Here is a 25,016-nt window from a genome sequence, read left to right as displayed (position 1 = left end):
TAATCGCTTTGCAGCACGTCTTTATCAGTAAGAGGGAAATGAAATACAATTTAGCTACACTATACATATACTTATTTGATTTCAAAAATCAAGACAATAACTTAAAGGACGGGAAATCAGAGAGCGTCATGCCATTTGGCGTGACGGCATGCGGGTGTAAAATCAACACATCGAAAAGAAAGGGCAAGGACAACCAGATGATTTTAAAACGAATACAGGGCTACGGCCTAGTGGACGCGTTCCTTTAGCGGTCATTGCTCGATCTCTTGATCTTTTTACCCTTAGTAAGATATTCGCAAGTTTCATACGTAGACTTCACACGCCTTTGAGAACGTTATGGAGAACTCTGCAGATTTCCTCATAATATTATCCTTCACTGTTAATACAAGTGTTGATTAAATTGTAAACGCACGTAACTCTGAAAAGTAAGCCGGGCGTTCCGGAAATCGAACTCGTTCTCCCTCCCCTAACAGGGAGGCCGAAGCTCACTAAGATATCACGAAGCTCTCAGTGCAATGTCCTCCTCTAATAAACGAAAAATATGTGTCCAAAAGTCAATCCTACTTATATGTTCATTCCGAGGACACAGCAGGGGGCTGAAGAAAATATTTCTCCATTTATTAAATGTAATAGCTGTACCCAGCCAGACTAGCCTATGTCTCGTTGTAATACTAATTACCGTCCCCTAGGTATATATTGAATATAAACACACTTTTGCAGAAATGCAATGTAATGTAACGCTGCGGTTCAATACTCGAGGTGTGCAACTTCGTACTAAGGGTGCTGTTGAAAGGGCTCGCCAGTCGCTATCGTGTCTTTTTATTTTCTGGGAGCGATCCAACCGCTTCACAGACATGAAGTATCTAAAAATAGCGTTATTATAGCATGTTGTTATTTGTTTCGCGACTTTACATATTAGTGACACTGTTGATTATAACTTTCTAACTATCCATCACGAGTCACGACCAACGCGGTCCACTTTTACGGGTGCAGTTCGACCTTAGAACTTTCTAGATCATCATGATCGACCCGCCCAGCTACAGGGCAAGGATCTCCTCTCAGAATGACGAGGGTTTAGGCTATAGTCTACCGTGCTGGCCAAGTGCGAATTGGTAGACTTTACACACCTTTGAGAACGTTATGGAGAACTCTCCGGCATGCAGGTTTCCTCACGATGTTTTCCTTCACCGCTACAGCAAGTGATATTTCGAATTCCTTTAATTAAAAAAATACATAAATCCGTAAAGAGGTGCGTGCCGGGGATCGAACTCCGAAGATGGATCGATCGAAGGCCGAAGCTCTAACCAATAGGCTATCACCGATTTACTGTACATCCAAATATCTTCGAATACCCACTTTATGATTGTAGCTTTTAGATTGAGGCTGAAACTACTGAGCCGATTTCAATAATTATTTCACTACTGGAAAGCCATTTAATAATATACATATATTATATATATAGGTACCTATATAAACTGTTTTAAAGGAGATTCCATCCTCAAATAATAGTGAAATTAAACCAAGCAAGATGAAAACGTGTTGCTTTATCGACGTGCGTTGATTAAATGATTCTTTCTTTATACGTATAGTATATGTACCAGTATATGGGTCGTTTGACGTTTTCAAGTAGAGTATAAGTAGTAGGTCAAACGTTTTTATATAAAAATATATTTTTTAAACTATAATAGACTAGTGCTTCCACAATCTTACCTGCTGGAAAGTGTAAATGTGGCCTAGGATGGGACTCGCTTGCCTAGAAGATGCCTTTTCAGAGGATACTCACTCGATTTTAAATTTATATTCAATTAAAAGTCAAACAAGTTTTTATACTAAAGATACTCTTTATATCAAAAATAATTTGGATTTTATTTAATGAAAATTTTTCTTTAAAGTTTAAGTAAGCTATGCCTTCTCTGTATTTCAGCCATTTCCTTACCACAAATGAAAAAATATTATTTTGATTGAGGTACCTGTAGCGGCAGAAATAAAGTGGCCTACACTCATAAAAAATATAAATCCGGCACTGGTGAACTGTAGCTATATTTTGTTTCTACCTACTTTCACATGAGCATTGCCAAAGTAGATATTTATTGTAAAGAAATAATGATGTCGCTAGATGAAGTCACCGTGCGATATGAATATGACAGTCAATATTTACTCAGCGTTTGCGTAAATTATACGTGCGATGGGGTGAATGGCCCGACTCGTAAGAGGGATAACGGCTTTTCGACCTACGATCTTTGATCATTTATTTGACAAACTAATCGTGATAGTGGGACGGGTCTATCATCTCCGCCCACTGTTTGCCATTAAATTTATCGACAATGCCATTTCCGGCTCAAGTTCTGGTATTTTTTCTAACTGTTCAAACTATAAATGTAGAAAATGATTAAGCATTAAGTTCGTCTTTTGTATTAATAAATAAACACTCATGGTTAACTGTTAATGCCCTCTTACGAAAATAAAGTTACTGAAATGTCTTTTCGAATATGGTGTAATGAAATTGGTACCTTTTATTTTTTAAGATTGATGATTGAAGATAAGACTGTAATATTCCAGTTGCCCTACTTTTGTTTTGGTTGTCATATTGAAAGATAACGTTCCAGTGTCTCTCCCTCCGCAATTGTCAGTACCCTTAACATCACCGCAAAAAAAATGTTGCGACGATCTCTCTGGCGCAACGGTGAGCGCTGAATTTAAGCAGGAGGTCCCGGACTCGATTCCCGGCAGGGGATATTTGGGAATTTATAATTTGAATTTTCTCGGGTCTGGTCTGGTGGGGACTTTGGCCGTGGCTAGTTACCACCCTGCCGACAAAGACGTGCCGCTAAGCAATTAAATGTTCCGGTGCGATGTCTCGTAGAAACCGATTAGGGTTTGACTACCATACTTCAACATGTTAGCCTGGTACCATCTTATACTGCATTGTGAATTACCACCAGGTGAGATTGCAGTCAAGGTCTAACTCGTAGTGGAATAGAAAAACAAAATGAATCTGTATCTAAATCTTGGTGTTAATCTTTCGCACTAGAACTACGAGTATGTGCCTCCTTCTAGTTTTAATTTCGTATTCATATTCTTTCACTCTTCCTGTGTTTTTTTTACATCTTCATTATATTTATTTTATATTAGATCAAATAGTCATAAACATCATTATCAATCCCGGCAATTATCGGCACTACAGGGCCACTACATCCTCTCTGAATGAGAAGGGGTTAGGCCTTAGCCGACCACGCTGGCCAAGTGTGGATTGGTAGACTGGCCACACCTTTGAGAATATTATGGATAGCTCTCAGGCACATCACACTGTCTTCGTTCACCGTTAATGCAAGTCATATTTTAAATTCCGTAAACTAAAAACGCACTTAACTCGGAAGAGATAGCGGTGATAGCAGGGAATCGAAGGCCGCAGTTTTAACCACGACTATCAATGGTTCTTTGAAAATAAAGCATGATTTTATTTTTTTGCAGGTTCGATCTCAGCAATGCACCAGTGGAAACACGCGAGATTCTGGTAGAGATGACGCATGTGACGACGCAGAACCTCATCGACGAGTGCGATGGAAATGTTTCAGTGGTTGTCGAGACGCCGGTCGTGGTTTACATAACAGTTAAGACAACCAATCTTGACCTTACACTGGACACTCAAGAACAGTATAGACTGGATGTGCAGAGTAAAGGTACGTGTACAGCTAATCCAGTAGGAGTAGTACAGTGTAACGAATCTACCCTAATCGCTAAATAAACAACATTATATTTATATAACAACGGAAATATGAACGCCTGAAGTAGGGAGATAAAGTTGAATATGCTATGAAGTATTGAATGATGAGGAGATGGAGACATTATGTTGATAATGGGATCTAGTGGTTATCTAGATCCTATTTTTATGCCATTCAGGGAAATCTGGTCTTGTGAACTCGTTGCTTCTGACGCTCTAAAAGTCTTGAGTTATTATGGGACAACAAGGTTGGGGTTTTAGCTTCTGGATGATCATGTGCCACTATTATTCAAGTATTTATGAAACCTTACGGAGAGATCTTTAATAGGACCTGGCTTAGTTATAACAGCTATGTGTGAGCTCGTCCGGCAAAGTTTTTCCACCACAATTTAGCAGCATTGCTGTGTCCCGGTCTGAAAAGCGTGGTTGCCGGTGTGATTATACATGAGGCTTATCACCTACGCCCCAGGTTGATAAGGACTTTGTAGGATATATTCCTGGCCTACCCTGCGAAGTCATGTTCTGTTTATAGGCCATGGATTCCCACGAACCATGAGTTGGGTCACCTGTTTGGTCCGGCAATTATTATCAGAAATAAAATCACAGGATTTTAATAATTACTTGGAATCCCTCAACGATAAGTAACAAAGAAAACTACATGCCGATAATAGTATTGAGTACCAACAAAAAAACGATAAGCAAAAATTGTAGCTGAACTTTTGCTATCACTTCGAGTTAGGTTTGTGTGGAAATCGTTTCGTTTTCTTGTTTCAATAATTTTGAAATTGATAATTATGAGTTCTTATACTTTATTACACACCACAAAAAGTTCATAAAAAAGAATAGTATAAAAAAACAACGTATACAATTTGGCGGCATTATAGCATCATAGCGATTTCTTCCAGGCCCATTGGTTAATGGCGAAGAAAACAAATACAGAAATTAGGTAGGTGGTGCTTTACATGGTTGTATACATATACCCATAAAAATAACATCATAAATTTAATCAGCACAAAATGTTCACGTTATTCGGTTCCCTATTGTTAAGGTATATATTACTTACTATATAATTACTTTTCCAGAATCCAACGCAGTGATTCACATAGTAGCAGAAACGGTTTACGGTGCTCGGCATGCTTTAGAAACATTCAGCCATCTGGTATCTTCAGACAAACTTGACGATGGTGCCCAATACAGGTGTGGGCTGCGAATGGTCGCTGGGGCGAAGATTTGGGACCAGCCTGTGTACAAATACAGGGGTTTCCTTCTGGACACTTCGAGGAACTTCATGCCCATGGACGATATCAAGAGGATGCTAGACGCTATGGCAACTGTCAAAATGAACGTCTTCCATTGGCACGCTACTGATTCTCATAGTTTCCCGCTGGAATCTAAACGCGTACCCCAGTTTACGAGGTAAACAAAGTACTTAACTACTTTACTACTTTTGTAGCTTCTTTTGTGATGCAATATGAAAATCAGATAAGCACATTTTTTTTTGTATATAAAGACTATCGCTAAACTGTAACTTTTTATGATAGGGTCTAAGAGTGAATTCACTCTTGATTTGAAGGCACTCGAGGCTTTTTGGTGCGAAATAGAAGTCAATTTTTAGTAAAATTCTTTGTACTTTATTTGAATGCCCCCATTTACAGGTTTACTTTTAAAACTCGAGCTCATATTTGCTCCTTGATTTTCCTTCTAGATACGGTGCATACTCAGCATACGAGATATACTCGGCGGAAGAAATTCGGGAGCTTGTGCAATATGCGCGAGTGCGCGGCATCCGTGTTATCATAGAGATCGACTCGCCAGCTCATACAGGCAACGGCTGGCAATGGGGAAAGGTATATATAGAAAGTCTCCCTACAATAATCACCTCTATATATGCTGGAGATAAATTCAGGAGCAGTTGGACGGACAAAAGTTGACAAAACCATGGTATATGCCCAGGCTTTGTCATCATTCCGTTTGAAGCAATATACCTACCTCTGATGCTTTACAGAGGTCTTTTGTAAGAACTTTCACACTCCATGGTCTTGTTACGCGTGTTTCCAGCGACTTCCTGCGACTCTATGTCATCTGTCCTCATAGTTATGGTTGTAGCAACACTGTACTTTCCAGTGCGTGGTCGCCATGAACGAATAAATATAGCTAAAAGTAAAGATAGATAAAGTTTCAGATGTACCTGCCTGAAAAATGCAACCTAGAAACCGATTAGGAGTACCTATGCAAAACTCTTTCCCATTTTCTTTAGGTAGTACGAGTCTATAGTTCTTTACTTACTTTTCAAAAACCTACAGAAGAGAGAAAGTTTTCTCTCTTTTTCAGTCCTACTCCACACGTCTGGGATTTGTTTCGAATTCTATCCTTGACTCTCATCTTCACAATGGTACGCCATCTTTTCCTTCTCCAGCAATTAAGATAGCATCTTAGACGGTGAGCAGTGAATCTGACCAGACCAAAGCTTCCGATAGAAGCCACGCAATCATTTTCCATCCACTTCGCTTTGTGACAATGCAGTTTTTCGAGATCATGTCCGTCTTTGATGGCATTATTCCATTTTAGATGTCCGAAGTTATCAAGCATACGATTGAAGCAGATGGTAGACATCCTTGTTTTGATTTTCAGCTTGGTAAATGCATTGGTCCAAAACGGTCTATAGGATCTGGTGCATTTTTGTTCCAGCACCACATCTCGAATTTCCGTATCAACAACTATACCTAATTTTATGTTCTAGGAATATGGCTATGGCGACTTAGCGGTGTGTGTGAATGCGAAACAATGGCGTGGTCTATGCATCCAGCCGCCGTGTGGCCAACTAAACCCTGCAAACCCCGCTATGTACAGAGTCTTGCGAGATCTTTACAAAGATATAGCAGAATACTTGCCGAAGCCTGCTTTGTTCCATATGGGAGGAGATGAGGTCAGTTAGAACGAAACCGCTACCCAGCTAGCGGAATTAATGCTGCCCGATTACGTTTGTACGGAGAAATGTTTTTTGTTTCATACAAACGTAACCAAGCGTTTACGATTCTATTTATTGATGTTTTGCCTAAAATAAGCGAAGTCCTACTTATTCTGAATAATTGAAACCCAATAAGGACGTCTATTTTCGGATAAAGTTTAAGGAAAATGCAGCATAAATATTACTATAAGTCTTTATGAAGTAAAAACTTGTGATATAGGTACTTAAATGTTGCGGTGATACTCAACACAATGGAAAAATATATATAATGACAGCCGGTTGCGACCCTGATTTCCGCTCAAGGCCGTGGTTTCGATTCCCACAACTGGAAAAATGTTTGTGTGATGAACATGTATGTTTTTCAGTGTCTGGGTGTTTATCTGTATATTATAAGTATTTATGTGCATTATATTCATAAAAATATTCATCAGCTATCTTAGTACCCATACATAACACAAGCTACGCTTACTTCGGGGCTAGATGGCGATGTGTGTATTGTCGTAGTATATTAATTTATTTATTATTTAAAGTTTCTAAAGTGACTTTTTTTATTATATAGACAAATGCTTGACTGCAATCACACCTGATGGTAAGAGATGATGCAGCCTAAGATGGGGCGCTCTTGCCTATAAGATGCCTATTCACTCTTGATTTGAAGGTCCCTAAATTATAGGTATCGTGGAAGACGGAAGATGGGAGGGCATTCCAGGCCTTTGCGGTGTGGATCAGAAAGGAAGAAGCAAAACGCTTCGTACGTGTTGATGGTATTTCAACAACGTAACGTAGGGAGAAAGGAGATGGTTTAAACAAATTGAATAGCTCCTCAGCACACTCTCCAAAATGTATCTTAAGGGGTATTTATTTAAAAAAATAATTATAGTCATAATTTCAGGTTTATTTAGGATGTTGGAATTCTTCCGAAGAAATTGTATCCTACATGGAAAGCAAGAACTACGATACAAGCGTGGACGGCTTCATAAAATTATGGTCGGAGTTCCACGAAAAAGCACTTGAAATTTGGGATGAAGAATTGTCAGAAATTGGGCAGGAAGATAAACAACCGGTGATGCTTTGGTCTTCGGAACTCACACAAGCACATAGGATACAAAAACACTTGAGTAAAGACAGGTAATATCTTTTTTGTAAAGCACCGTCTCTATCTCGGAGGTTGATAATAATATGAGCATTTTTAACATTAGAGATATGCCCAAATATGTTTTTAAGGTTTTTTTCATATATGATAAACGACTAAGACACCGGGAGGTATCTTTGCATCGTTCGAGTCCATGTAGGACTGCGGTGCATCGCTAATGCAGTCGTATTTATATAGAAATACCCACTAATTCAATGTAATGAATATCAAAAGTTTAATTATTTACATACTTTATAAATTTACTGTAACATATACTTAAAAGTCTTAAGCGTAAGCGTGCACTTCATACATGCACAAAAGAACTGCCTACCCTAAAAAAATTATATTTATAAGTCAAAAAGGGGAAGGATTCTATGCCATCTTCTTTCTTTATGCATATCTTGGTCAAAAACCCTATGCACGCCACTGGTCTACATTTATTTTAGTTTATCATTAATACACTGCCGCGTGCGCCAACTGCGACGGGTTCTGTTTTTTTTTCTTTTTTTTTTTTTTGATTAAATTATTATTATTTTAAATTACATGTAAGGGCTTCGCTCATGCACCCTAATGTGACTTATATATCCAATTTTAGCACTAAACATGCGTGCACAGTGAGGACATGTAAGGGTACCGTAAACGTAGTTGTAGGTAATATTGGAGGGTGGCCTTGCTTTAAGATGGTCACGATAAGCATCATGTTCGTTCCTCCTTTTGTCTTCGAAGTAGCTGGTACTCTGCTGGACTAAATGCCTCCATTGCGTTCGATTTTCAGCCAGACAGTAATAACATCAGCAATGACGCCCTTCAGACTACTGCTTCAGACTTCAGAATGCTGCTTAGCGGCAGAAAGAGGCATACCTATGATGATAATTATGAATGCTATTTCAGATACATAATCGAAGTATGGGAACCAATAAACAGTCCACTGTTGGGCCAATTGATTCGTCTCGGCTACAAAGTGGTGTCCGTCCCTAAGGACATTTGGTACCTGGACCATGGCTTCTGGGGGAAGACCACATACTCCAACTGGAGGCGAATGTACGCTCACACGTTGCCGCGGGATCCCCATGTGCTGGGAGGGGAGGTTGCCGCGTGGAGCGAATATGTCGATTCGCAAGGACTAGGTAATATTGATGGCCACTTAAATATGTATGTACTTACTAGCTGTTGCCCGCGACTTCGTCTGCGTTTGATTTTGTTTTTTGATGTGGCATTCAATTGGCATTCATGCATTTAGTATCGCTAAGCCTTAAATGAGGCGTTTGCTGCCCCGCTGAGGAGTTCTATCCTCTATCTACAACTACATGAATCAGATCTGCACAAAGTTTTGGCAAAATTAAACACACATTATAATCTCTATAGTACAAAAATAATTATTTAAATCGGTTATAATTTGTCGGAGTTACGGTGTAAAATCGTCAAACACTTCCCCTCTCCCAAAAGAACCGAGCTTAATTTCGGGATAAAAAGTATCCTATATTACTTCTAACACTTCCAAGAATATGTGTACAAAGTTTCATGAGGATCGGTTTAGTAGTTTTTGCGTGAAAGCGTAACAAACAAACTGACATTGACATTAATAATATTAGTAGGGATAGGGATAGGGATACCTGCAAGCTTTAGGCACCAGTTTAAAATTTTCGAATAATCGATCCATCATTCCATATCTTGTATGAAAAAATCTGTGTCAAATTGTTTGCTTCTGTCGGTAAGCCAGTTAGTTTAAAGAGTTTGATTAAGTATATTTAGGATAGGTACTCTGAGATGAGACAGATTTATTGAGAGGTTGTTTTAAACAAGATTCCTGCAATAACTAATGCTTTGTTCTTTTCAGTCTTTACCATTCGTGTTTGTGTTCGGCTTAGGTCCAAATTGCTATATAATCCGAACCTTTACTACTATGGTCAGGTCAAAGCCTCTATTAAAAATGCGAAACTTTGAAAATAATATAAAAACAGAGTATCTACGTCAATGATTATAATACTCTATTCCTAAAGTAACTCCCCTCATTTAAAGAGTACGCATGTTTGCAATTTTATTATTTATCGGCAATGTAAGTCCAATTTTTCCAAATGAATAACCTAATGGTTCGGCCTTTCTTTCGGGTGGAGCGAGTTAGATTTTTTACCTCTAACTTTTCGTAGTTATTTGTGTTTTAAGCTCACTCACAATCACTTGCTTTGAAAAAACACTGAGATAAATCAGCGTGAGGAAAACTGCATGTTTGAGATTTCTCCATAACATTCTTAGAGGCGTCTGAAGTCCATTAACCCAGCGTGGACTACAGAATACACTCTTCTTATTCTTTCGACGGCCGAATGACGCAGTGGGCAGCGACCCGGCTCTCTGAATCCAACGCTGTGGGTTCGAATCCCGCAACTAGAAGTATGTATTATATCTTAGTACCCATAACTCAAGCGACGCTTATTTTGGGGCTAGATCAGTGCCTGATTAAGCAAGCGTGGGGCCCGTAGTAAAGTCTTTAAAAGTGCCCTTGATGTGCTATGGGTTCTTAAGTATAAAGTGGTGAAAATACAATTCAATACTCAATACGTATCTTGAATACAATACGTATTTGCTATCTATAGGTTACAATTTGTGGGTAATTAATAGTGTAGTAAATTACTATATGTGCGTGTGCGTGTGCGTGTGCGTGTGCGCGTCTGTCAGTCAGTCAGTCAGTCAGTCAGTCAGTCAGTCAGTCAGTCAGTCAGTCAGTCAGTCAGTCAGTCAGTCAGTCAGTCAGTCAGTCAGTCAGTCAGTCAGTCAGTCAGTCAGTCAGTCAGTCAGTCAGTCTGTCATTCAGTCAGTCAGTCAGTCAGTTATCCGGCACTGGGCTAGATAGCGATGGGTGTATGCTCGTTGTATATTAAACAATAGACCCATGTTAGTGGTTTGTTTACGCGTTGATAATGATAGCTAATATACTAGAGATCATAAATAAGCTAGGCCCTAATAATATATTATTTTCTAGACACTCGGGTATGGCCTCGTACAGCTGCAGTGGCAGAGCGTCTATGGGCCGATCCGAACAGTGGCGCCATCGCTGCAGAATCACGATTGCAAAGGCTAAGAACAAGACTAGGCTCTCGAGGAATTCGTGCTGATGTACTGTCACCGCAGTGGTGCGCCCAACACGACCATCATTGTGTTTAGGTAAGATCTAGAAATACACTCATAAAAAAAAATAAGAAAAATAATCAAATTTCTTTAACTCCTTATTCTTTGACCTTGTCAGAATAATATTAACTAACATATTGGTTGCTTAGTTTTTGTTACGACTTCGACATTGCTAACGGCGGATCGAGTTCGATCGCCGCGCCGCTACGCACAGATGTAACTTTTCAAATATTACTCAATAATAATATTGATATTGATATATTAATATTGATCCTAGAGCGTTACCTTGGCCAACGAATTAGTTTGGCCATCCAAAGGGGCAATGCTGCCATCTTAGGAACTGTGCCTCGCTGCGGTGGTTTCGAGTACGTTTTAGATTTTATTTAGTTTTAAATAGTTTATTTTAGGTTATATTTATATTTTAAAGAAATAAATAAATCTTAATTATTAATTATCAATTATAAATAATAATATTACTTGCTTTATCGATGATGGAAAACATCGTGAGGAAAACTGCATGCTTGAGAGTTCTCCATAACGTTCCCAAAGGTGTGTGTACTCTACCAATCCGCACTTGGCCAGCGTGGTGGACTTAAAGCCTTAACCTGATTCTATTAGAAGCAGGCGTTTCTTTGCGGAATGAAAATTAAGCTTAATTTGCTATACTCCGCGAAAAGCAGGAGAATCGGTATGGTGTTTATGATTTCTTCAATCTATATACTCCACACCAAAAAAATCTTCGGCAATGTACCCTCTACGCACGTTTCGCTCGATCAATATATTAGACCTGTGTTTTTTCAGATGAATCAATCTTTATGCAAATACACTTGGCCAATCGGTTGCTGCGTGAAAGTTGACTAACCAAACACTCTTTCGCATTAAAAAATAGTGCAAAGACAAAACTTTGAGCCACTTCTATAATTGTTTATATTTTATATATTCAGCTTCACTTTTGGGTGCAGACACAGACTTCTAACTAGAGAATAGTTACGTGAATTTTAACCAATTAAAATACCACTCAGCCAATCAGTAAATAAATTCAATGCAACTGTAATGTTTTGAGAAAATAAATTTATTCTGATTCAACGGTGAAGAAAAACATCGTGAGGAAACCTGCATGCCTGAGAGTTCTCCATAATGTTCTCAAAGATGTGTGGAGTCCACCAATCCGCACTGGGCCAGCGTGGTGAACTGCCGAGGTGTGGGCCGGATGATGTTTAATTTATTTTTGTCTTTTATAGTTATCACGGCCTCCACAAAAACCAAAGCCTTACCAGCATTTTTTAAGACTGAAGCTCGATCTATCGGAACTAAATCCAATGTGAACCTTTTTGTTATGTTTTGTCAAATTTTCATATACCTGTTATCCTAATAGAATTTAATTTTATATTAATTTTAGAGCAATATATTAGAACACATGACAAAATGTCTCGATAATTAATTAATATCTCCAATGAGATGTATTTAGTAATAGGTAATGTAAAGTTAGTTACAAAATGACACCATAGATTAAGTAGAAACATATTATAAAGACAGTGTACTTTTTTGTATAGCTAGCTTTGAGAGAGATCTCATAATTTAAGAAAGTTATTAAGTACTAAATGCTTGCCACATGCCTTTAATGTGGTAGAAAATGTTTATTTAAACGGTTATTCCTTGACAGAATGGAATTTCTCAGAGCAAATTTTCAAGATTATTTAAAGAAGTAAGATGGCTTACCAAATATTTTATTTTAATTATAGATTAGAATAGATTTAAGTTTAATTTTATATGCCTCTAATGCATTATGCGAAGTAGTAATAATACCTTAAAGACGGATGTAAAAAACAAACGCTTTTAAAAGTAATTTATTATTGTAATGATTGCCTTATTAAGGCGATTACAATTGTTGCATTTTTAGCAAAGGTTCTTTATTGTTTATTCTTGTAGCGAAATACAGGTTTTAATACGGTTGTAAACAGATCCTAACATAAATTAATAGCTTCAAATCATTTACAGCAATCAACAGTGGATAAATTGGCACTACGTTATTTAAATCAGTTTAGAATCTGTGTACACACAATATTATCTACATACACGAGATACTGTGTTATTAATTTACTATCGTCTAAATGAAATAAAAAGGAATCTATAACTTTGGTTTATTATTTACCATCCCAAAACGTATATATTTTTAATCTACTGCTACAAAAATTAAATATATTACCTAAAATATTACATTCTATTTGGCTTAGGTACATTGCGCTATTCACAATAGCAGACTATCCCGAAAACGCTTAGTATATTCGCGCAAGTAACGTTCTATGACTTGCAAGCTCTGTTGGACAACGTGTGACGATGCTCAACAATTTCATTGAATATGTTAATCGGCCAAATGATTGTAAAAGTGAAAAAGATTGTTCAAACGTAGACGTGAATTTACACCAGTAAGGATAATAAACTTTAGACGGTACAAATATTAAAAATAACGCTTAGTGACAAAATGTTTCAGAAACGTTTACAAACGTTGTCATATTTTTATTATGTATACGTGTCAAACACTTGAAAGTACGGTGCTCGCGCGAATATGTCAGTTATGTAAAAATAAACATATCTACAAATCTATAAAGTACAGTTACAATATTGACTAGAAACAGTACATACATACATACACGTCTAAAGATAAAGTTAAATTACGTTATTCCTACCAAGATTCCGATCACCCATACCCTTTACACCCATACTGAGGTCGTTTGGTAATAAATCGTGTAAAACTGTGTCGCTTCTAAAAATATTTGTGGCTATTCTTTTAGCCAGACGCTCTGATTCCCGCAAGTCGTCATCCTTAGAATGCGATGTGAGATCGATTTCCGTATCGCTCTCACTGTCACTAGCTTCATCGTTTCGTCGGCGGTAAGCCAAGTTCTGTGGCTCATCGATTACTTCTGGCGTGCCACAGTGGCAAGGGTTCTTCGATGTTATCATCCTTAGATCTGTTGGAACCACTTCGTTGTTGTCGAGTTGTGATTGCATCAGTAATGGTGGAAATGGAAATGGGGGTTGCTGCATCATTCTTCCGTCATCATTTCCGTAAGGCATAGGTTGATTAATGTCGTGGGTGGGCATAGCTGACATATTGTCAGATAGGTTTCCATTATGGTGGTATTGTTCTACGTGTGGTGATTTATGCTCCCCGTTGCTCTCCATTGGTTCTGGTGACTCTTTCGGTGTGGGTGATTCTCCTCCTTCTGGTGATGAATCGGGAGGTTTCGTGTGACCTGTAACATCATCATTTAAAGATATTTCATCTAACTAGGATATGTATTAACTGTTTATTCTCTCCTTTTTTAACCCCCGTCGCAAAAATTACGGTGTGTTAAAAGTTTAAGTGTGTGTGTGTGTGTGTGTGCTTGCGTACGTAAGCGCGCGCGTGTATGTGTCTGTGGGTGTGTGTGTGGTGTGTGTGTGGTGTGTAGTGTGGGTGTGTGGTGTGGATGTGTGGTGTGGGTGTGTGGTGTGGGTGTGTGGTGTGGGTGTGTGGTGTGGGTGTGTGGTGTGGGTGTGTGGTGTGGGTGTGTGGTGTGGGTGTGTGGTGTGGGTGTGTGAGTGCTAGGAATAAAGTGTAGCGCACATTTTGATGAACGTCGGGGGTTAATAAAGGGGGGGGGGGAAATTATTTATTATCATCTTGTTCACTATTTTATAATTAAATGAGTAATAATGAGTAGTAAATAATGAGTATTTTATTTAGTTCCACCCCGGAGTTTAGAAATTGGCCGTATTTCAACTCCATATCTCGGAGAACATGTAATGCTGTTGGTTCTATACCTGATCTGCCTTTGTTACACAAACTTAATTGACTTGTACCTTTGTTGTTTTTGTCTCTTTTTTTTTTTTTTTTTTTTTTTGCAATAAAGTATTTTTGATTGATTGATTGATCTCTTTCCGGTCGTGTCGAATTTGCTGTCCCGTCGGACTGTAAGAGTGAGTGAATAGAGAGTGCACCTATGTTTGCACACTTATGCACTATTTATTTCTTATTTAGTACCAAAGATTAAGAAAATAACATAAAAAGGACGTGCACAAGGACAACTTATCGCTAAAGAGATTTCTTCTAGAAGCCCTCGATGAAATAAAATACATAAATAAGTAGTAAAATACCAAATGTAAACTATAATGTATATAAACACATACAATAATATATTAAACACAGAATGAAATATATTACTAATAAACTAATTATATTGACAAGCCAGATGCCAGTGCTGCTTCAGCCTTGTCAACACACTCGGGGATAGTTTATCACACATAATATTGTGTGGAAGAGAATCCCATAGTAGCACGTAGTAGTGTTACAAGTGGGTACTGTACCGTGGGACTCATAACAGGACATAGCTCCTTAAACAGACATCTTTCCATTATAGGTGTCACCGACAGCCCTCTTTGCAGAGCATGCATGGAGAAGAATGAAACACCTACGCACGTGATGGAGTGCACGGGCGTGACAGAGCAACGCGAGATCTACCTGGGATCACCAGCCACTATCCCAGAAGTCCTCAGCAACCTGGGCGGCATGCTGGGATTCTGGAACGAGCTTGGATGGCTGGAGTAGCGAGCAACATTGGGAAATTTCACGTACAACAAGCGAAGCGCTTACGTGCGGAAACTGCCCAGAAGAAGAAGAAGAAGAAGAAGTGGGTAGAGTAATAATAAGCTCCACAAAACCTACTTAGGTTTAACCGGGTGCCCAAACCGTCTACTCATATTAAGAGAAATATGGTTTAAGTTTACTGTTACTATTCATACATATTCAACACTGGTTATTTCCTAACTAACTAATATCGCTCGAGTAGTTGCAATCTCTTTGGAGATGCACCACCGTGGCCGAAAACAGTCACGTAAATCGAGTTTTACACTGGAATTCATAGATAGGGGCACGACTCAGCTGCCATTCGACGAATTCCACTTTTATACATTTCATAGACAAAAGGAACCCCCAATTTGGCGGAATTAGAGGCTAAATGCTGGCTGGCCGAGTGTCGAGAATTACGGTGTAAGCTGAAAAATGACATTGTCATACAGAATTTCCTATTAGAAATAATACACCGAAAAGCCATAAATCAAAAGAAGAAGAAGAAGAAATAATACACCATAATGTCAAAGTCAAACTCAAAGTCAAAAGTATCTTAATTCAAGTAGGCCCATAGGTGGTACTTTTCATGCGAACATGAGAAGTACACGGTAGTGAGATGATGGCAATAACTATATTCGTAAACTTAAAACTAAAGCTACGAGGGTTCCAAACGCGTCCTGATCTGAGAAAATACTCATAACAAACTTAGCCGGGTGTTTTTTTTTGTTATCACCATCACACATTGTCATTTAAAAATATTAGATGAGCAACCTGGTTATAGCAATAATTCACATCCAAGCTATTTATCTATGACGTTGTCCTTTATTCTATAATAGGACATTTATATAAAGCTTACGTTTAATACGGACTTTGAACTTTTTTAAAAGACATCTCCAAAATGTCAATGAGTAGTTTATTGTAGAATTGTATGCAATTTCCTTTTAACGAATTATGAATTTTATGTTAGTATATTATACACCTAGTATATTTCACTCACTTCACTGTAAGTTTATTCTTCCTTCTAACGTTAAAAACTCCATACAGTTAGGGGTGTTTTCAGCCATTGATCGCCATTCAACCCTAAATGCTGAATGTTTAATTTTGGGAAATTGTTCACCTCTCAGCTATGAATTCCAGTGTTAATAACCTTAGTAATAAAGCTTACTTGGTAGACCGAGAGGGGGCGTCCCGAGTCCCAAGCAGCGCATCCTCCACGCGTCTTGAAGAAGCTGAAGGCGGGCCTGCTTACGCCATTTTGCGCGACGATTTTGAAACCATACCTTTAATCACAAATAGCATTTATAAAAATGTTGACTGAGTGGTTCTCGAATGAGGGTAACATATATTAGGTACATTGTACAAGGAATCAGTACCTGAAGTTTGTACAAGTACCTACACTTATGAAAAGTGCGTATGGTATGTCTGTAAAAATTTATAACATGTTACCTAAAGAATTTGAAAATCTGTTTAAGATTAATTTCAATAAATAGCTCTTAGAAAAATGTAAACTGACTAACGATCAAAATTAATATTTAATGTTATTGTCTTTTTTTTTCGATTGCTTTCATTTCTGACGTATTTATTTTGACAATAATATAATTCTGACATATCTTCTGGGACTTATTCGTTTCCATGAAATATGTGATTTGCACACTACTGTAACTGTAAAAGTTGGTCTCTTTATGAAGAATTCTTCACAAATAGATCACTGTACGAATATTCTGGCACATAAATGATTATTTATTTAGAAACGACGTGGGTTAACGTCGGAATAAGTGTTAGTATTAAAATGTCAGGGTGTGTCAAAATACTGCACCGACGTTATTTAATAAGAACCTAAGAGATTTTGGTGCCTACATCCAAAAACCAACTAAACGAGATCGTTGTGAGAAGAACATCTATAAAGGTAAGGTCAAACGAAACGGAAGATAACTTTTCAATGTCTTCAAATTTCACACTTGCGTATGCATCAATTGTATTTGGATGATGTTAAAAACTAGATAAATCATTTTTTTGGAATCAATATCACAGTCCGATCTCTATTATCAATAGAGTTTGTTGAAACATTTTATTTGTCAAACGAGTCGGTCAAACATCTGTTGTACACATTTCGAACGAATCTCTTGAGATCAAAGGGGTTCAAAAGGTCAGCGAGTCAATATTAGGGGGTTGTTGAACTACAGTGTTGAGATTGCGAATATCTACGTATGTTTTTATTTTTATGATTTATTTTCCTTTTAAACTTATGCTTTTATCCACAATATATTAAGTTCGAACCCGACGGTTGCAATTTGGGAATTTGTCCTTTCAGATTTATCTCTGGTCCGGTCTAGCTTCGGCTAAGGCTAGTTACCCTACCGATTAAAGCGTGCCTCCAATCAATTCAGTGTTCCGTAATCTCTTAGGGGTATTGGTTTAATATAAATGCCATAGATAAACCATCTTTGAGTGTACTTAACCATCATGTGAGATTACAGTCAAGGGCTAGCAACTATACAACGGTTTACCAAATTACGATGGGTGAAGGGTGCATAAGTATATTTCATAAGGAATTAAAAGAAGCATATTTATTTTTGAATACAAACTAATTCAAACCATTCTCAGTGTTTACTTATGACAATCCTATTGAAGATAAAAGAACGGCACGTGCATAGTACCTGCGTTACACGATGCGTACCTAATAAAGTGACAGGAATCACTGGATTTTAATTATGCATGTGATGTTAGGAGTGTATCAGATTTCTTTAAATCAAAACTATGCGAGATGTTTACTGAAAAACCATTATTACGTTTCCATTTCGCAGATAAGTCTCAGAGACAGTAAATAATGGATCTATAAGTCTCTGAAGTAATATTTCGGTAATCATTTACACGTTGTAAATATATTATACAAAATATTCTTTATAAAAACAGATATTTTATTATGATGCCCCGACAATTAGAGCGACGTGGAGGCTCAAAGCTCTAATTCCGGTCGCCTTTCAGTGAGGAAGCCTATGTCCAGTACAGTTGGGCATAAGTAGGCTGCAGACAATGTATAGCTAGGAGCATATAACAATAAAACAAATGAAGTAATTATTGTTCAAAGCATGTAAGCAATGCAGAAAACATCTTACAATAAACAAAAAATTAAAAACAGTCTTTTTTTTCAAATATCATAAACACAGACAGTGGAAAAATGCGTCTTTTTAGGTTAACTTTAGCTCTTACTTTATCTTTTTAGACTTTAAATCAATAGAGCATGCGTTTACACTCTTAGTTCACGTAGGTAAACGGTAATCAGTTATGATATCCTACAATGGTAGAAAAACCATTTTATCGGAGGGACTTGCGGTAATAGGCAAAGATTTGATTTTCAGTTTAAAGTAGGTTTACGAGTACAAAATTCTTTTTTCAAATATTGGATGGTTGGTCCGCGACTTTGTTCGCATATTTCGGATAACTAATCAGGTTAAGGAATTTCCCCGTAAATCTAGCAAGTCTTCAAAAAGCGAGCTACAAGTGAGTACTAAATTTCATCACCCTGATGAGATTCATCCAGTTCAATTAATTAAAAGTTCGGGAACATTCAGAAAAACACTTTAGCTTAAAGTATAAAAATAGTAAAAAAAAATTCAGCGAAGTTTCGCAGAAACCAAACACGACGAAAAAAAAGATGAATAGCGATACATATTTCTACGCACACTTTTTCATCCCCTATTCTTAACGTATAAGAGTCGATTTTCAAAAATACTTTTTGGAATTAAAACTATTGACACATATGCAGATATAACACAACTAACATCTTTTTCATAAGCTATTTCCATTTCGCCTCATCAGGGATGGATTTTGAAATTATTTTTTACCGATAGGTACTGCTTATACCGGCTTAATATTCTCTCCTAATGAAGGGCGAGTGACTGTATAAGTGATACTGCACTTTTATTTTAGGGTTACACGCGAGCGAAGCCGTGGGCACATCTAGTACATCCAATCCCATAATACCATAGCTAAATAATAGTATTTATTGTTTTAATCACGGTACACGAGAAAACAAAGGCGATATAAACACCAAAAGAGAATCTCAAACTATTTTTTTAACAAACTCAACTTTGAAAATCTTTTCATATCGAATCTGTGCGTATGTGTCTTCAATTCCCATCTGCTTATGATGCACAACCAGTGCATCATAAGCAGATGGGAATGAGCAGTGCAGTGCTGAGTGAGACTTGCAAAAAGTGTGTTTTTAAAAAACTTGGCGGCTGTTCAAGTTAAGAACTGAAAGTACTTAAGTGAGAACTTTCATATATGCATTAGGTTTGACTGCAAACTTTCTGCTTGTAACCCTAGCTCATTGATTTAATATGTTACTATTTGTAAGCTCACTGCCCTACCAAAAGGTTTAAAGTTTAAAGTTTAAAGTTCCGGTACTATTTCGCGTAGAAATCTATATATCAGTGACGTTTTGCTGTCAAGAGTAAACTGGTATGTTATATATTAATCTAACAAGTGGTACCTATATAGTAACTTTTTCATATGGATTAATTATTATTAAAAGTTTTTTTTTTATATACTTTAAAATGTTTGTTTAAATTGTAAAAATGTAAGTGGGTGCAATCGAGACGTTTTGAATAACACTACATATAAAAAGAGTCTGGAGTGAAGCTTTAAATTGAACCTCAAATTTTACTTTGCAATACCAATTTAATGGTTTATGTATCACTAAATGAAAATTCTCTGATACTGAAGTCCCCTGCTATAGATGGAGTGACGAAAACAGCACAAAATGAAAACTGCAAAGTTTGATGTATCCCATTGTGAAAATGCTCCTCTTACTAACAAAAGGCGAATGAAGCATTCCGTACTAGTCATCCTACGTCCTCGCAAAAACATTCATAGAAGGAAAAAAAATGCATGATCACTGTCCCGGAGACTGTAATTAGAGCTAAAAAATTTAACGCATAAGTTTGTAACTAAATATTTTCAATATGATGATGGGACTGGAAGGTTGCTATAGTTTGCCATGGGAACTCTGTACTAAAACTACACATCCTTATGCAGTTTGGGTTCCTTAATTCGCCCTAGTTCTAAGGTACATGTAGATCATAAAATACTTATACTATATTTAATAACTATATCAAATATTACTTTAACTTTTTTATAAGCACTAAAACTTATTAAATGTTATATAATAGATGATACTTGTTTATTTTTAGCCGATTACTGCAAAGAGTTTTTACTACATACTAACTTCAAAGGATGGAAAATGTTGTTTATCTGTGTTTTACACAAGAAAACACTGACTGATTTTATTATCGTTACACTTTACATAAATGGTTGTTCATTAGAACTAATAATCTATTTCAGACGATTAAATTGAATGCCAATGGACCAAAATAATATAGTTCCGATTTTATTTATTTTGCATACATTTATTTAGTGTCTGATCAATCTTTACTTCTCTATCAAATTGAGACGTAAGTTTTACCTAGTTCAAGCATTATAACTGTGCAACGAAATAGCCCGTAATCAACATTTATACTATAGTTATATAAAAATGTTGAAAATAAATAAATAATTCATTCATTCATTCATTCATTCAATGTAATAAGTACATTAAATTCAACTATTATATGACGATGCAAATCCAGGTTAGTAGCAGATAAATAGCTTATAATTAAAGCGGTTTTACTAACAAAAGCTTAGGTTAATTAATATTTAGTTTACTGCTTTAATAAAACGTGTTGTTAAAATCATACCTGGACCCTCGCTTCCGAAAGGCTGATCCTCAACGCAACCTCTTCCCTCAAGAAAACATCAGGATAATGGGTCTTTTGGAACAATGATTCGAGTTCACTCAACTGCTGGGGAGTAAATGTTGTTCTATTCCTTCTCTGACGTCGCCTACCGAACATGTACTCAGTCAAAAGATCTCCAGGCAACGGAGACAAATATGGACCTGCCATCTCCAAAAAACTAAATTTATTTTAACATCTATTTTTATTAAATTCTTTCAAAATTGTATTCTACAATTTCTAAATATTTACTTGTATGCGATTTTCCTTAGTTCTTTTATAGATGCATTTTTATATGAAGTTTATAATACGTGCACACTGTTTGGAGTTAGTCAAAAAGTTCGGAAAACTCATATATTGCACACAAAAGTTTGGGGATTCCAGAAAGTCCTGCATCCGAGCTCTACAGCACTACACTGTTTGAATAAGGGAAATTATTCTGGTATAAACTACCCTAGCTCCACCCCTCGGCTATATAATAGGAGTGTGTGATTGGCCGAACGCCCGGGGGACGGAGTATTCAGCCAATCGTGTGGCGCCGTTAGGGGTTGTATTTAAAATAGGTGTAGATTGAGTTATGGCGTATCCGTAAATATAAATTTTGTATAAATGCGGTTAATTTCGCGCTGGATCTGTTAATGAAATATTGAAAGCTGAGCTTCTATTTTGTGATAGTGGCTTTTTTTTGTACAATCAAATACTTGCAAATTAAATGTTTTTAGGGTTGACAGGTGTAGTATTTGCAGTTAATTGAGGTTTTAAAATTAAGTATTTTCGGAACTTAGAATGATTGAATCTATATTTTATAGATTCGATCATTAAAGTTATGAAGTTGCTTGTTATATAAAGGAGTTTTAAAATTTAGTCTGTACAGGTAAAAGTTAAAAAACTCCTTTATAAAACAAACAACTTCATAATTTTAATGATTGCATGCATCTATAAGATATTGATTAGATTATTAAAATTATGAAATTGTTTTATCTATAAAGGAGTTTTAAAATTAAGTCTGTACAGGTATAAGTTAAAAAATCTTTTGTTCCTGCCAAGGAAAATAAGTATGGTAGGTACCTTTTTGCAAATAAGTCCAAAATATTCTCTTTTAATTATTTATGAAAAAAATGAGTACCTATCAATATTTTTATTTCTTTATCCACTACAAGATACGCAAGCTGACTGTTGTCGCGCCTGGTGGTAATTGATGGTACCTATAGTGGTCTAACCTATCGGGGGTATGGCAGTTATATTAACACATACCTTCATACCGCCCATAGAATTCTACCGGAACTAGCCAGGCTGAAGCCTCGTATTGAGCCAGTCAGATGAATTTCTGAAATTATAAATTCCCAAATTGCCCAGCCGAGGACGAAGCTGGGACCTTATAGGACTCGTTTCCCTTCAAAATAAGAACATTTCTGCTTTATTTTTATTTTGGCTAACTTAATGAATTGTTAGTTGTTAGTAATTGATCTAGAAGGTATCTAGTTGTTTAATTTTTTTTTTTAAACGAATTAAAATAATTATAGATCATGGTAAAAATAATCATTCTAAGATAATAAAATGATATGATTTATTTAAGTGGTCGTAAATATAATATGTTACTGATACATATACTGAAAAAAACTTTGCTTATACTTTAGTTAATTATATTCTTAACCAGTTTGCACAAAGATTCCGCTACTTACGCTCCAACTCCTGTATAAAAAACATAGTCAAAGAAACCTTAGTATATTTAATGTGATAATTAAAATACTTTTATGCTCACCTACTTACTCCTACTATTCATAATATAAAGTAGTAAAAAGCAAAAAGCACTGCACTGAGTGCATCTTAAAACAACGTTGTAAAAGCATTCCGCCTCGGGGCATATTCTTAATTATGTAGAGTCAGCAAAATATAATTGTCAAACAAAAAGAAACACAACCCTTCTGCCCGAGGGGGAGAAGCTTTATAGTACATTGCTCTCGGGAAAAATATCAGACCACAGGGTCTATGAATATATGCAGTATTGGAATTCGGAAGTGTTGTGTTGATCTATTGACGGAAATATGTAATCCGTCGGTACATTTAACTGTACCGACGGATTACATATTCCGTCAGAGTTTGTGTAAATACATGTTTTTAAGACCCTAAAAAACGAGGTACGAGCATAGCTACTCTATGAAGAAAATATTGATGCAGATATTATTACCTATTGTTATTATAAGAAACCCATCGTAAAGATCTATACCGCCTGCCGTTTTTCCCGCCACCCATATATAATAAGGGTTCCATTACATTTTTTTCAAGATAGTTATCTTCTACAAGTAATAATTAACGGATTAAGCCACCCAACTGATCGTAAGTGATGAACCATCGCTTATATACAAAGCAAACAAGTCCTACAAAAGTGCCTGTAATGATATCGGCGATAGCTCCCTTCAGACTGGATATCAATACTGTTTACCGGCAGAAATAAGTTTGGCGCTAGTACACCACCCCGGACAAGTTCTTTTGAAAAAAGGTCTCCTACTATAACCGTGCCCTACTGTTGCCAGTTTGCAGTAAAGCAGTATTTAAAAAAAAAGTGATTAAGTTTAAAATTTCTCCCCGCAGAATATAGCACGAGAGTCTCGAGACCTTTAAGTCTAATCGCAGACGTGTTACTTGATGTTGTCAAAGGAACGAAACAAACGAGTTCGCTAAGTGGGTTGCAGATAACGGAAGCTGCGATTACGAAGAGCAAATGAATGTTACTGCCCGCACCCCTCACCCCTGTCGCAGGGGTGACAAATCTATGATATAGCAACATATTGAGTGTTTTGAGACATAATATATCGTAAAACCGGAGGGAAATCACCACATTAACAATTAAGTTACATCATATTTTTTTTTATTCCATCATTTATTGATTTTCATTTTTTTTTTAAATTCTTAACAATGCTTACAATAACAAAAAACACTATTAAAAATTAATAAGAAAAAAAAAAGCCCCTCCGCTTGCGGGGCTTTTGAATGCCCAAGCAACCGGCGGTCAGGGCTCCAAAGTGAGGAACAAACATTATTAAATTTTAGCATGAATATTGTGTTAGCAGAATTGCACTTTAGATATCATCTCATAGAGCGCTGTACTATTCCGAAAAAAAATTATTGAAAATAGCAGCTTTACTTTTAGATCTGGCAATTTGGCTGAGCGGTTTGTGCCCTAAAAATCGGCAAATGTCCTAAATATTTAAATGAATAAAATATAGTTTCATGTCAAAAAATGATCCCTACTGATTTCAATTTAATAATGTTATCGTCTCCATATCAACTGATGCACGTTCTCTGCTAGGAGTATATATTTTTTGGTTCCAAAACGATCTAGCCCGGCTCATTTAGGAGCTAGGGGCGATCATTTAAGGGTGTTTTATATTGTTATTATTTTTCAATAATCAAATAACTATTGAACAGTGCCTGTAGTCAGTGATGACTTATGCCTCCGAAACGTGGTCACTAACTATGGGCGTCATTAGAGATACGTTGTGAGAGTTACACAGCGGGCGATTGAGATAATGCTTTTTGTATCTCTCCGTGATCAGAAATGAGGAGATCCGAAGAAGAACCAGAGTTACCGTCATAGCTCAACTAGTGGCAAAGCTAAAGTGGCAATGTGAGGGGCACATAGCTCGGAAAACCGATGGACGGTGGGGTCCCAGAGTACTAGAGTG

The 25,016-nt window shown here is 36.9% G+C and overlaps 2 protein-coding genes across 3 annotated transcripts in view; one reads left to right on the top strand and one right to left on the bottom strand.

The window, feature by feature from the left end:
* Nucleotides 1-13,078, top strand: part of LOC120630487 (chitooligosaccharidolytic beta-N-acetylglucosaminidase) — a 33,476-nt gene extending 20,398 nt beyond the window's left edge. For both annotated transcript variants that reach the window (XM_039899731.1, XM_039899730.1), the window contains exons 4-11: nt 3,472-3,680; nt 4,804-5,137; nt 5,427-5,568; nt 6,462-6,647; nt 7,582-7,817; nt 8,713-8,948; nt 10,799-10,980; nt 12,186-13,078. In XM_039899731.1, coding sequence (XP_039755665.1) covers nt 3,472-3,680; nt 4,804-5,137; nt 5,427-5,568; nt 6,462-6,647; nt 7,582-7,817; nt 8,713-8,948; nt 10,799-10,980 — 1,525 coding nt within the window. In that variant the 3' untranslated portion in view covers nt 12,186-13,078. The remainder of the gene's footprint in view (nt 1-3,471; nt 3,681-4,803; nt 5,138-5,426; nt 5,569-6,461; nt 6,648-7,581; nt 7,818-8,712; nt 8,949-10,798; nt 10,981-12,185) is intronic.
* Nucleotides 13,079-13,158: 80 nt separating this feature from the next.
* Nucleotides 13,159-21,505, bottom strand: LOC120630485 (retinal homeobox protein Rx1). The gene is made up of 3 exons (XM_039899728.1): nt 21,295-21,505; nt 16,722-16,836; nt 13,159-14,201 (listed from the first exon to the last, which is right to left on the bottom strand). Exons 1-3 carry the CDS (start codon nt 21,499-21,501, stop codon nt 13,612-13,614), a joined length of 912 nt encoding a protein of 303 aa, XP_039755662.1. The 5' UTR covers nt 21,502-21,505; the 3' UTR covers nt 13,159-13,611.
* Between the last annotated feature and the right edge of the window lie 3,511 nt (nt 21,506-25,016).

The sequence above is a fragment of the Pararge aegeria genome, chromosome 16, assembly GCF_905163445.1.
Source record: "Pararge aegeria chromosome 16, ilParAegt1.1, whole genome shotgun sequence".
Lineage (NCBI taxonomy): Eukaryota > Metazoa > Arthropoda > Insecta > Lepidoptera > Nymphalidae > Pararge > Pararge aegeria.
This window is presented reverse-complemented; position numbering and strand designations above follow the sequence as displayed.

Coding starts and splice junctions, on each gene's coding strand:
- LOC120630485 (XM_039899728.1), bottom strand. CDS start 21,501: ATGGCAGGTCCATATTTGTCTCCGTTGCCTGGAGATCTTTTGACTGAG. Junction 16,837..21,294: donor TTTCGGAAGCGAGGGTCCAG/GTATGATTTTAA, acceptor TTGTGATTAAAG/GTATGGTTTCAAAATCGTCG. Junction 14,202..16,721: donor GCCCCCTCTCGGTCTACCAA/GTAAGCTTTATT, acceptor ATGATGTTACAG/GTCACACGAAACCTCCCGAT.